At 44.0% G+C, this 14291-nt stretch overlaps 1 protein-coding gene across 2 annotated transcripts in view; it reads right to left on the reverse strand.

Annotated features, from left to right (window-relative positions):
* Positions 1-14291, reverse strand: part of lzts2a (leucine zipper, putative tumor suppressor 2a) — a 41399-nt gene that overhangs the window by 3248 nt on the left and 23860 nt on the right. For both annotated transcript variants that reach the window (XM_018671886.2, XM_018671887.2), the window contains 6 exons: positions 3903-4532; positions 1781-2443; positions 1537-1659; positions 1148-1294; positions 295-810; positions 101-205 (listed from right to left, as the gene is read on the reverse strand). In XM_018671886.2, the coding sequence (XP_018527402.1) occupies positions 101-205; positions 295-810; positions 1148-1294; positions 1537-1659; positions 1781-2443; positions 3903-4499 (2151 nt within the window). In that variant the 5' untranslated portion in view covers positions 4500-4532. The remainder of the gene's footprint in view (positions 1-100; positions 206-294; positions 811-1147; positions 1295-1536; positions 1660-1780; positions 2444-3902; positions 4533-14291) is intronic.

The following is a 14291-nucleotide window of genomic DNA, read 5'->3' on the forward strand; positions in this document are numbered from 1 at the left end:
GACATGTATTTATTCCCTGCTGAGGAACAAAAATGACAGATGACAAAGACTGAAAGTGAATTAGCATGCAGCTAATGTAAATCTTCTTCCCTCTTTTTACCTTTTCTTTCTCCTCCTGCCACACCCTCCTCTCATCCTCAAACCTTGACAGTTGCTCCTCACTAGTCCTCCTTTCATACATGAGCTCAGCCTTCAGCCTGTCCACCTGATAAAAGAAATAGGAAATGTTAGAAATTGTACTGTTAAAGGTACTCATTACTTTTTTTGAAAAATGGTGCAGAAAATAACATGTACCTGTTGTCTGAGTCCCAACGCTGCTTCTGCATTTTGCCTCTGTGCCTTGGCTTCATCACTCTCTCCTCCCCAGACCAGATGAGTCTCCTCTCCATCACGGTACACAGAGGGACTGGGACCGCCCCTTCCCACCAGACCTCTGCCCTGTTGGAGGGACAGGTTCATACCCTGGCCCTTCATGGTTGCACTTCCAGGTAGAGAGGGTCCACTGTGATTGGACAGGGTGTCGCGGAGCCTGGCCGACTCCTCTTCCAGACGGCCCACTTTCTCCCGGAGCAGCTCAGCTTCGCTCTTGCGCCTCTGGAGTTCGTTCTCGCAGACTTCCAGTTCAAGAGATCGCGTCCGCAGGGCCATCTGGGCCTCCTGGGATCGAGCCTGGCTGGCTTGCAGCTCAGAGCGGGCTTCTCTTAGCTGGGCCTTCAGGACCACAATGTCTCCTGCCTTCTGGCTGAGCTCTGACTGGATCTCCTTCAGCTGCTGCTTCAGGAGGGAGATCTCTCCTGACTTCTGACACACCTGAAGGGGCAGGAAAGAGGGAGTGTGAAAAAGAGGTGGAAACGCTTGAAACAACATCGAAAACAAATTGTCTCACGGCAGATTACAGAGTAACATTTTGGATTTGCTTGCTCATTAAAAGTAAACTTCAAATTCTTTCAGGCTTATAAGCTTATAAGGTTAATTTAAGCCGACTAGGTGTCACCTCTGACTTGACACCTTTCTTTTCGACTGCATTTTAAGCTTTTCATAGTGAGTCAACAGTAGAGCAGTAACACGCAGCAAAGGTCTTGTGCCAGACTCAAACAGGGATATTGCAGCTCACAGTCGGCACCTTTAATCACTGACTCTCACCCACCTCCCACTTTGTCTCCTCCAGCCGTGGCCCAAGCTGGGTTTGCTCCCTCTGGATAGTGGCACACCTTCTTTCCAGCGTCTCCCTGTCCTGCAACAGAGAGGAGAAGTCCTCCTGCAGCTTCTTTTTCTCCTGCTGTAGTTGAAATACCTGATGGCATACAGAGATGTGTCTTTTCAAACTAATTTACATGTTAAAACAGATATTCCAATATACCGAGGCATTGATTGAACAAATTGAAAGAAAAGATCTACACTTTTTCCAAACAGATGAGTTGAAATTGGTAGCACAACTCTTGAACTGTTTTCCTGGACGATATTTTATTTCCATTTTCTCCGCATAAATCTCTGTCTGTGTAAATGTTTTAGGAGGTTTTTAAATGCTTAGCATACCTGTAACTGTAGCACCTGCTGTGCCCTCTGGGCCTTCTGAGAGGCCTGCTTCATCTTCATGGCACAGTTCTGTCTCAGCTCCTCCATCTCTCTTTCACAGCGACGCTGCTTCTCCTCATACACCTTTCCAAGCAAAAGACATGGGTGAGTTCGTCATCTGTACTATCAGCATATCAAGCTGTTTATTTGGTGTTCTGAGAGAGGGCCTGGTCAGTGTGGTGAGGTGAATGTATTTAAGTCTCACCTGGCAAATAGCAGCCTCATTCTCATCCAGATTTTCCCGGAGCTGCTGGAGCTCCAGGTCTCGTTCCCTCAGCTTCTCCTCCAGCTCCCTCACCACTGCCTCGTAGCCCTCCACTGGTGGCGGTGAGTGGCCACAGGACCCGCTGTCCGACAGGGGCTGCCCGCGCCCACTTAGCGACCCCGAGCCTGTGCTCTTGCTGGATGAGGAACGTCCACTGTCTGAATTAGAGTGACCATGGCTCCCACTTCCTCCCGAAGTGTTCCGGCCCAGGCCTGTGACAGGCTCAAGCTGGCCCCCAGAGCCAGACCCGGAGCTGGAGCCCTCACTGGGGGCCAAACTGTAGCCTGTACTGCTGTGAGTGGGGAGGCTGGAGAGGGAGTTCCTCCCTGAGTCTGACATGGAGCAGGATTGGCTGCTCCTAGCATTGCGACCTCCGCTGTAGGAGTTGCGTTTCCCTTCAGAGCTGGAGCTGCTGCTCCCTCCGTTGCCGTTCGTGCCGCTGGCGCTGCTGGATCCTCCGAGGGGCAGCAGGAGGTTGAGGCTGGCCTGGCTCTCTGACAGGCTGCTGCCTCCTGGCCGTGGTGACAGGTAATGCACAGAGTGGCGATTCTTGGGAACGACAGGCTTGAACGCTGTTGGACGGATCAGCACTTTTTCCATGTTCTGAAAGTACAAAAATCATTTTTTTTAAATAGCATTAGTAATAGATAAAAACTAAGCTGTGCTAATCAGAAACGGCTGAATAAAACTCATTAGAGAGGGGTGAGTGATATGCTGACAGGTCACCCCTCCAGGCTCTGATTAGTTTAATTTGGTTTAATTGATATTTATGGGCTTCATTAAGCAATTTTCTTAATGATTTTCCTATCATTTAAGACAGAAGACAGCAAGAGTGGGAGAAAGTGAAAGAAGAGAGGACAGAGAAAATCTGATTAAAGGGCAGAAAAACAAAGAGGAGGGAGGAGACTGGAGGAAGAGGCGAGACAAAGACAGAGGGGGGTGAAAAGCTCCTAACGTGTTCTGTAAGCATTTCTCTTAACAGTCTTCCTCAGAGGTTCAGTAATTACGTCAGTGAATGTAAGCGAGCTCTGACATTGATCACGATGTGTCTGCAAGGTGAGTAGCTGTCAAATGATCCATCTGAGCCCTGTCAGGCCAGTGATTAAGCTTCCCTCTGGATCGATGGAAATAAATAGCCAATTAGACAGCTGAGGTAATCTGCTGTAAAAACGTGTCAGCACATGGTGCAGAAACACTCGTGTCTGCGTGAGTATTTCCTGAGTACAGCATGTATTCCCAGAGAGAACAGAGAAAAAAGTCCTTGCTATGGCATTTAATGTCAGTGTGTAATCTTGAGCTGTAATTAAAGAAGCCATTTTCCTATAAATATCTTCAGGTCAGATGTCATGGTCAACTAGCTGGTAGGGACGCTTATATACTCTCAGTGAGGTAAGGTTTCTTCTGTCTATACCACTCTATTGCCTCAAATGTATGCTGTGTATAAAATATACATAATGAATAAACAGAGGCAGCTACAGAAAAATTAGGTTATGTTAATTGTTTTTAACATAAACATTTTCTCACAGACTTCATCAGTGAAGGGAGTTTGCTCAGAAAACTATGATGTAGCTGAAAGCTTCATAAAAAGTTTTTAAGTGGACTTTGAGATGACTTTGCCAAATGACGATTACTGAGGTCTAGTATGAACTTTTTCACAGTTTCTTGTTACGGACAGTAACACCGGCCATACTGATTCATTGACGGGCTCTGGGATTTATAAGTGTAAATGTAACACAATCTACTCTGGCCTGACTGATTTTTGAGGCCTGCAGTTCAAAAAAGTAAAAATATATGGGTTGAAAGTATTATTTTAAAACAAGACAACCACACAATATAAACAATAATTTTGTTATGGAAAAATGACCAGGGTAAATTCACTTGTCAGTGCTCTCTTGTGGACAAATTAGGTAAAGGAGACATGTTTCTAAATGACCTTGAACCTAGTTTGGCATTACTGCACTGCAGACTTTTTGGCTGACGTAAAAACAATACACTGCTATAAGCTAAAACTATGTTGTCCTGGTTGATTTTATAATCTACCTCTACAATCTCCTCCTCTTACCTTCTCTAACTGTCCCGACACTGGGATAAGTTTGGGAGGAGGCCCACCAATGTTGCCGTTCACAGTCCTGTTGTCCCTTTGGTCCTCTGAGTCACTGCAGGGGCTTGCAGCCGCCACCACCAGGTTGTCATTCCAGTCTCCAACCACCACCTCATCACTCACATACCCAAAGTTCCCATTAGTGCTACCACCTACTGCCCCGGCAGAGTTACCAGGCCGAGGCTGCTTTTTGGTGGGTAGCGGTGGAGGAAGGACCTGGGCCTGAGGCTGCGTTTGGTTGCTGATAACCAGCAGCTGCTCTAAGGAGCTCCCACTGCGGAGGGTGTTATCCTGAAGCCGGAAGCAACTGGTAGCTGGCGTAGAGCGGCGGGGTTTGGTGGTGAATTCACTGGCAGCCCGGCAATGTCTTTCCTGGTACGTCCGGCCCGATATGAGACTGCTGACAGAACCCATGGCTGTCCCAGAGCTACAGGGCCCACAGGGGCCAGAGCAGGGTCCTGAGGGGGAGTGGGATGATAGTGGCCGGCACTGCTGGACTTCGAGACCTGGATTGGGGTGGTCAGTTACGGTCACAGGTAGTGCCTGAACCAGAGCCATGGCAGCCTGACGGCGTCAGACACACCACACACTCTGACAAGAGAGAGAAGATAAGGACAAATTTTTAATTCATGTAACAGACATGACTATTACACACGCTCTGTTGAAGAGATGTATCCATGCATATGAGGTTTTTCATTAAATATGCATTAGACATAATACTTTCATCTAACTGCCAATGACATTATAGACAATTTTATGGCCCTTTAGCCCCCTGAAATTTAATGTAGCTCTGCTAAATAATTTATTCTCCCTTTTCTGACTGATTTATAATGCAAAACATTTGATGTAGACTCAGGAATCACAACAAATACAAAAAAAGGGAAAAAAGACTGGCACTAGGACCTAGCAGAGAATGCTGCACAGAGCTGTACTGTGAGGAAACCAGTGAAAATCCACTACAGCAGCGTGGATTGTGGCTGCATTGCCACATATAAAGATGAAGAGATGATAAGATGAAAACTGACAGCTACAAGAAAAATATCTTTAAAATATTTCACTGGAGTTAAAAACCCCAGTGGCTATACTGACTGAATGATTGGGGTTGTAGGTGATCAATTCAGAGCTCTCTCATTGATTTTTCTAAGCAGACAATAAAAAAATGTGCAGGCAGTTTAATTTAAGACTCAAGAAAAAGAGAGTGTTTAAATTCTGAGCTATTATTGACCAGAGGCTGGTAGCCCATTACTCAGTAAGGTTTATGAATGGATTTTGCCTTTGAGTTGTATTTTCCCCTGTTACTTTTTCCAAATATTTCCAGAGAGGGGCACAGCTACCTAGGACAGTGAGGAAGAAAATGTCACTTCAGTAGATATAAGTAACAACTACAGAAATCCACAATAACCATGCAATAAATAATGTGCTGACATAGTTTTTATAGAAAACTATGATTTTTCTCAAATGATAACTTAGCATTTCCTCAGTATGTTCATTTACATAGAGTGTTTTCAGATACTTAATACATACAAAAATTGTATTTCCTTAGTTGGTTAGTAAATACTTACAAAGCTAATGACATTCCCAACAGCTTTAGAGTTAATTAGCAAAACAAGATCAACACAACTGCAACAGTTGGGTTACCAAATTTTACCAAAGGAAGACTTGTAATTACGTGTAGTAATATCCTTGTAATGCAGTTAGATGGTTAACATGAGTGGATTCAATACAGATTATTTATTGGCCCATGACTTCATATGTTTTAACATGTTTCCCCGTAGAAGTTCAGCAGAACACAAGAGAATCAGACATTTTGAGAGTGGGAAAAGTTTTCCCAGTAAACTAACGGTGTGACAGTGAGCCAGCATGCACAATACCAGGGCCCTGAAACTGAAGCAGCTAAATGTTGAGGTCAGGCATCATTGATATTATCATTTGCACCTGTGCTTTTCTTGTTGAGAGGTAATATACTTTAACTCAAACATCAAACATAATTACCACAGTGCTGACAGTCGCTAATGTGATTTGTGCTTAACATCTCATCCATGTGTAAAAAATATGTAGGAGACTCGATGTGTGGTAAATGGCTTCACTGTCAGTTTTGAATTATAGGGCTAATCATTCCATCATTATTCTTAAATTGTATATATTAAAACTATTTCATACATAATCCCTAACACTTGGAATGTGATAGATTTACTTTATCTACAAACTTGCAAGTAAAAACAATCCTCTTTGCAACAATGAAGCCAAACTATTTATTGATTTTAGGCTTGTTGTCACTCGCAAAAAACTCATTAGCCACAGCCACTTCACAGCTGTTTATTTGAAATATTTTTCCTGGGGGAGCAGGTCCCCAAACCCCCCCTCCCAGTAAAGGCTCATCCCTCATTAAATACACTCTGTATCTCTGGTGACGCCACTGCTAATTGTCAATCTCATTAGCAAAGCAGGAAGAGAGAAAAAAAAGAGAATGGATTTGGTAGAAACTGACACAGACAGAGAGAGAGAATGAATCACGGTCATCACCGTCTGCAGCTGCTCTGTGATTTTCCTGAACATCCTCATCTGAACCTGGTGAGCACTCATCTATGTATTACTTCTAAAGGGGTTTGAAATCTAGTCACTCTGCTGATTTCATGATCACAATGCTCACACGCCTATAAAAAAAATCTTTGAAGAAATGAATAATAGCCTCACTTGGTCGCTGCACTATTTTTAGGATGAAAAACATGAATACATATTACTAACACAATAAGTGGCAGCAGATTAAGTCTTCCATTTGCAGATAGTATTATCAGTGTTGGTTGCCTGCAGGGACAGAGAGGGGACACATATCCTGAGCCTGTCGTGCCAAGCCCAAATCCGTCTGGCCAAGTGGAATAATCCACGCCAGCTATGGCTGCACAGTCTGTCAGGACTAATGCAATCATGCAAACTGACACTCATAGACACACACACACAGTGCATGTACATGGACATCCATGCACATAAAATGGATGCATCAAGGTGCACATTAATCATGAAAGTCCCAAATGAAGTCTATGATCTTAGAAATAAATGCCAAGAAAGACAGGGGGTTTTGTTTTGTTTACTGAAGCACAATTTAATCAAAGGATTAGATCAGATAGCGCTTTGTTGCCAGATTCCTTGGAAATATGTCTTCGCTGTGTCTACACAGGAGGTGCAGAGTGAGCAGCATGGTGGCAGGGCAGCAGCCGCAGCAGCTTCGGTGCTCTGTGTGTGTCTGCACAGGAGGTGTTCAGGCACAGTACTGAGTTGTAGGTCACCTGCATTTTAACAGCGCTCAGAGACCAATACACAATCACTGTAGTTATGTAAAATGGAAGAAAATAGGGCTTGGATATGCTTTGAACTGCACCAACGGCATACAGCACGAGTGAAATGTGAGCCAGTTCATAGACAGCTGGACTGATTGATTGGAGCATATCTGTTCCATCAGACACAAGAGAGACATCCGTCCAGTCTCTCCTCAAAGACATTTATAGTGTTGATCATGATAAAATGACAGAAGTAGTTGGGGAAGAATGAAAAAGGAGAGGTTGAGAGAGAAGTTCAAATCCTGACTTATTGTTCTTAACTCTGCAAACTTGGCTAATCACTGCCTATAGAAGAGATGGTTGTCAGACTGTTTGGAAAAGTTTCAAAAATTGTCAACAAAAGGTCATTTTATGATGAAAAAAGTGCGCTTTTACTCCACCCTTGCCTCCAAAATGGGGATGAAGGGGCTTATCAGTAGCTTTTCAACACTCCGACCACACTTTGTTTTAGGCATACTGATAGACTTTAGCTGTAACTCTTCAAAACAGACTATTTGACAACCACACCCATAACAGTTAGATATTAGCCAGTTGGGCAGAGGTGAGAAAGCAAGGCAGGATTCTTCACACAACTATGTCGGTCACTTTTCACGTGAACTACCAAATTAAACACCATGAATGCCTTTGAAGTTAAACTGTCCCTATTCTCCTTTGAGTGTGGCCAGGCATGAGTAGAGGTGACACACCATAACGAACTAGTTCATTTCAAGCATACTGAAGCCTTGAGATGTATGCATTAGATGTAGAAACTGAAAAATACAAAAATCAAAAAGAAGCGGTGGAGTATGGAGGGTTTAAGAGGTGAAGAGGGCAGCAAAGATGTATATGGTCTGGTCCAGTCCAAAAGTCAAGAATCTCCAAGTGGTTGTTGCATTAATCAGAACAAACAAATCCAGCACTGGAAAACTAACTCTGATAATTTCTCATGATTTTAGGTCCTATCATCCAGCCCTACATGGGAATTGAGGGTTTGGTAATATAAATAATAGGTTTGGTATAATTATTTGATCAGTCAGCAGGGTGGTTCAGTTCCTGTCCATTGACTCCATGTTGACTAAACTGTGAGCATGTCAGTAAGTACATGACAGGGAGTGAGGGGGAGTTAAAGAGAGGAGACAGACTTCATGAGTGCACATGAGTCAGGGAGATAAAGATATGTGTGGTATGTGATCACTTCCCATGCCAAAATAATCACTCCTCCACAACCTCCTTTCACCTTTTTATCCCACCCTCCCCACCTTTTCTTCAGTCCCAGCCCTGACAAGGACCTCTCAGGCAGGGATAATAGAATTAACAACCCTCTGAGACCGTCAACCGTGACCCTGTGAGCCCTAACCCTGCGACCCCCTGATGAGCGAAGGGGAGCTGGTCTGATTCTGTCCTCCCCACCCCTGTGACCTCCAAGGGTCTGGTTTTGTTCTGGCTGCTCAGGCAACAAATCTCAAAAGCTAATTTCCCCCTCTGATGTTGCTCACTGGTTATTTCTTAAAAGTTATTGAAGCCCTCCTCCCCTCCTTGGCTGCATTCCTTTGACAAAGCGAAAATACATGCACTTCACTATCTCTCCATCCGCCCTCAACGCTTCCTCCACCTTCCTCATCACACGCATCCTCCGCTGCTGTCAGCAGCATAAGACAGGCAGAGAGAAACCAGTCATCGTCACTAAAAATAGAAAACATCTCAAGTGCCTGAAATCATTCTGATAGTCTTTCATGAGGTGTTTCTCTCAGCAAGGCATTTGACTCGATGTTCAAAAATAAACTCCAGTAGTGTTGCAGTCAGCTATTATGGGGTCAAACCAGGGGCACTTTACACTGCATCCTGACTCTCTAAAACTATTAAATGATGCCGAATGGCTTAAAGGCAGCTTCACTGCCTCTGACAGGAACTGGAAATAAACCAAGTGGTTGTGAGAGTTTACCCTCCACATGGCACCAACTGGCCGAGGATGAGTGAGAGCGGGACTGACAGAAGAAAGAAGTTCCCAGGTATCTCTCTAACAAGATCCAGAAGTGGGGTCTGTGATGGGGAAATAATCCCGTTATGATAAGTCTGTTAATAACGCCAGTATTACCCAGGAGAGGAAGCCCATTATTCCGCAGCAGCAGATCACCCCTTGCAATCACACGCAACCTCCAAGCTGTTCCGGAGACTCTGCTGGGCTCAGGATGGAGTTAGAAAAGCGAGAAGAAGAAAGAAGAAAAAGAAGGGGGTTTTAGGAGCGAGGACACAAAGGCTGTGCGGGTGGGGGTGATGGTGTGGGGTTTAGGGGAATTCCAATACCAGGTAGTCCAAAGAGGGTCTCCAAAGAGCCCTGAGCTCTTGGGAAAACCAGGCATTTATAATCCTGTTTGGACATTATTTGGAGAGCACACAGACACCAGGGTCTGAGCACCTTAAGATCTCCTAACAAAATCAAACATGAAGACAAGATGTTGTTTCCTATCTAGACCATCTGCTCTGCTTCTGAGAACCGAACACACTACTTATGTCAGCTTGAGTGAGTTTTCTTTTCTCTCGTTTCATATCTTCTTTCCACGTGTGACTATTTCAGACATCATAACAATAAAGAACAAAGAGGAGAGAAATGACAGCTGAAATCTTTTGACCAAGGCTGCATTTGCAGGAGTTTCAGTTAATGTGAGCTACAACTGTAAAAACAAACCAGGGTGATGTGTCCTCAGTCCTGTAAAACCAGGAAGGTTATGGATGCACGTTGTCACCCACTGTAGCAGCAAGAGAGTACAGTAGAGTCAACCACACAAGCGACCAAAAAAATCAGTAAAATCATATTCTCAATAGTAGCACACTCTCTAGATAATAGATAAATACAACCACTGCCCATATACTGTATTTGTTACAAAAACACAATGAAAGAAAGCAGGGCTGAAACTAATGGTTATTGTTATTAGAAATCTATTGATTATTTTTCTGTTGATAAATTAACCAACAAATGGCTTGTTTTGACCTTGAACTGACGCGAGACCCAAAGGTACAATAATAAGAGAAAAACACAACAAATCCTAAATTTGGAGAGGCTTGAATGAATTTTTAGATAATTGAATTAATTAAAACCTTTGGTCAATTAAACCATCTATTGATTTGATATGGCACATATGCAAACAAACAGTTGCCTGTTTTGGTCTTGAGTTTCTGGAGTTGTTAGCTGCTAAATGCTCCTCCATGTTTATCACAACTGTGTCAGTTTGGTGCTGAGCAGGTACTGTACAGTCAGAATTTACAGCTTTTTCACTGAAGACAGCTGCCTACTGGTGGTGAGGCTGAACCAAGCTATGGTATGTAAAACTAAAACAATGAGCTGAAAGATGCAGAGCTGGTAATTCTCTGTGGATTGATCATTTCATCATGATTAGAGAAGCTTTAACCACTGGAAAACGGTGACATCTTCCTGATGAACTGCCATGTTTTTAGGGTCTTTAACCTCCTTCCTCCACTTTCATCCTTTTTTCCTGTTCCTGTTCATTTTCACCTACTTCCTCTCTTCCTTGCTTCCTGTGCTGGATTATTACTCCACAGTTCTCCTGCCACTCTTTCTTTTTCCACCCCCCCCTGCTCACTGGCCTTTGCAGCTAGATTTTCATCGGCCGCTTCTTTAACAGCAACACCACAGCGTGACTAACCGAATGCAAAGCCAGCATGAGGACGAGAGCAACAGGTGGAAAGTATAAAATTGTCAGATCAGAGCAGGCACTGTATGGACGAGGGCAAATGTATCAGAGTGGGAGCGATAATCGGAACCATTCATAAAATGCCTTTGCTTAATGTTTCTTCTTTTTTGATGGGTGGTCACTGCACAGTAGTGTTTCACTGCTCACAAAAATAGTAGTCACTCAGTGGTACCCAAACATGCTAAGTTTCCAAAATAAAGCAGGATATTGTGAGAGTGTGGTGTGAAGCTGCAAGCTTGTTCAGACCAGCAGAAATACTCCACCTTGGTATACAGAGTCTGGGTGGCCTTGATTAATCCTGAGACCAGTGATCCCAGTGGATGGAGCGAGTGAGGGAGACAGACAGACAGAGAGACTGAGGTAGAGAGAAAATCAACGGGCTAGGTGAGTCACAGTAATCCTCAGCTGGCTGCTAACAAAAGAAAATCCACAAGTATCAGGCAAGGCAGAAACACACTGACACACACAATACCTCAGCAAGGCAATCAGTCCACACCTAATCTACTCTCCCATTTATTTGTCACGCATCTACTCGCTGAAACTCAACAATAAAACTTCAAACAGGCAAGAAAATGGTATTGTAATGAAGTCAGTCGACTCCACTGTAAAATGAGAGAAGTCTTTTAATGTTTTGCCAGAAGACCTGGGGTTATATTATGCCTCCATTCCAACACAATGACTGTCTGTCTGAGTGGTCGCTCACTGTCACCTACCCCCACACGGATTGCTCAATGCATGCAAACCTACTCAGTCCTCATTAACCCATCGCCTCATTGCCAAATCTCATTTCACTCAAAGCAGAGAGACATTGTCCTCTTTGGCAAAGTAACATGGTTGACATTGTAGCTTCACAAAAGTTGTGAGCTGGAGCGTCCCGGCTGCTGCAGGGCTCTGACTTTATTAAACCAGGTTTTCTGTGGTGAAACAAAGGAAGAAATAAGGTTTCCAAAAAGTGAGTCTGTGCATGAGTAATTGGCAACAGGTCCTCCCATAGTCCAGTTTTTTTCTCCCCCTGCTTTTACAACCAACTTGTTGGTGTTGCAGACTTTAGCTTCTAGCTCTGTTTGGAGGCGTTGCCATGGCACCGGAGGCCATGCACAGGGCGAAATGAGATAGAGAGACAGGAATAGTGGGAAAAGGAAGGAAGGAAGGAAGAAAGAGAAAGAGTGAGTGAATAGGTGAATGAGGGAGTGAGTCTTGTGTGTGTCTGACAGTCTGACAGCGGGCAGGTTGGCTCTTTAGCATCTCAAAGCATCTGGCCTCAATTCGGACCTAAGAGGCTGCTGGAGAGTGGGGTGACTGAAGCCCAGATTCTCTCTCTCCCTCTCTCTCTCTTTCTATTGCACACACATATAACTGCAGTGAAACTCACAAAGTCCCCGTGGGGGTTGACAGAGAGAGCAGCCAGCAATCTATTGAAATGGGATGCAGTAGACGTCAATGACATGAAAGTAGCGACACAGCCTTGTGAAAACACTGTGGTCATCTGGGGACACAAACTGTCAGTCACATGATTATTTATGGGTCTAGTTTGAAATGAGCTGTCCTGAAGGTAAAATGTATACCCATGTCAAGCTTAGCCATGCGGTATGAACCAAATTACTGTATACATTAGCTGTCAACTGAATGTTCCTATTGTATCTTAACAGCACAAGGGCTGGGAATCATTTGGCAGTTTGTGATACCAGGGAAGAGCTACTGTAGTAATACCAAAACAATACCTTTTTAACATGGTTCTCATTTAACAGAGGAAGCGACATTTCTTAAATTTTGAAGGAACAGTGCAACATTTTGGGAAATCCACTAACTTGCTTTCTAGGACACAGTTAGATGAAAAGATTGATACAGTTAGCTTAGCTAATCTTAAGGACTGACCAGGTCTACAGCTCACTGATTAACATGATATATCTTGTTTGTTTAATCTATACAAAGAGTGAAAAAGACAAATTAAATACAAGCAGCGAAACAGGAACTTTCCCTAATTATAAACACCTAAAATCTTGAGTTAAAGAAGGAACTATCTGTTCAAAGAATATGAAAATGTTTGTGATACTGAGTTTTATGGACACATTTCAGTTGATACCAGAAAGTAATGAGGTGCTATACCCAGCCTTTAACAGCAGTGGAGCTGAGGACAGTTTGGTTTCCAGTCAGCTGGCACTGGAGGAAATTGAGGCAACAGTATGTGAAAAAGGGAGAAGATGGCTGACATTCCTGGTCCGCTCCAAATGTTGGATTTTCCAGGAGGTTTTCCAGCCACTGACAGTTATCCAGCGGTGGTCAGTGGTCAGACCCGCAGACACTGGAAATACCAAGAATGCCAGTGGTAGAGACACAGGGATTAGTCTGGCCAGTGAACTACTGTTTGTCACGATCAATGACCGTGGACTTAATGCAACAACTAGGGGCAGCTACAATTTCTTATCAGCGCAGGAGCAGGTCATTTGGTCTTGGTGCTTACTGAAGTATGTTTTGGAAAATCCTGGTGCTCAGGCTGTTCTGACTTCTCATTGTCTCAACAGCTGAGAGAAGAGTAAAGTTTTCCCTCCTAAACTTCCCTTCCTTCCCCCCCTGCTGCTTCGGTTGTATGAAACAGTGGAGGGCCATTGTTTCAGTGTAACAGAGGGCAGAGAGCAGAGAGAAAGAGCCTGTTATCTCACACTGAAAGCAGCCACACTTTGACTGACAACGTGACCTATAATGTGAGGGGAGATTTAGGCGGTGTCACTGACAGGACGCATGATTGTAGCAGGGCCGTTTACTCACTAACAGGCCCCACTGAGGAAAAGTAGGCTACAATATCTGAAATGGCTCAGCCTTTTTTCCAAAAAAAAAAAAAAAATATATGCAAAGGTGTCACAGCTTTAGTGTGAAGGCACTGATCATCACTGAAGCAGAATTTAACACACACAATGCCACCCACACACACCCAGTGCTACTAAATACAGCCAGGCAAATGAGTTCCACAGCAGCTATTACATAAGCAGCGACGCCTCAGTTTTACTGTGCCAGCCTCCATGTATAATTCACTTCCACTCATCTGAGAAAATATCTGACATGGCAAAGAAGCACATGTGCAGACGTATTCTGACATATTGTCCGCGCCACTGTAAACTCGAGAAAGATGGAGGGGGGGGGGGGCAGACTGGCTTGGAAAACACTCATTCAGCAAACTGAGCAGAGGCCAGGCCGACTTCTAATCTCTGGCTGTCTCTCTGTTTTCCTGTGTTTCTGTCTCTCCTTCTCGGTCTCCCTCTTTCAGTGTTCCACCACACTTCTCAACTAGAGGCTTTACATAAACACCTGGCATGAGATTTCGTTTGACG

This window comes from Lates calcarifer, linkage group LG16_LG22 (assembly GCF_001640805.2).
Source record: "Lates calcarifer isolate ASB-BC8 linkage group LG16_LG22, TLL_Latcal_v3, whole genome shotgun sequence".
NCBI lineage: Eukaryota > Metazoa > Chordata > Actinopteri > Centropomidae > Lates > Lates calcarifer.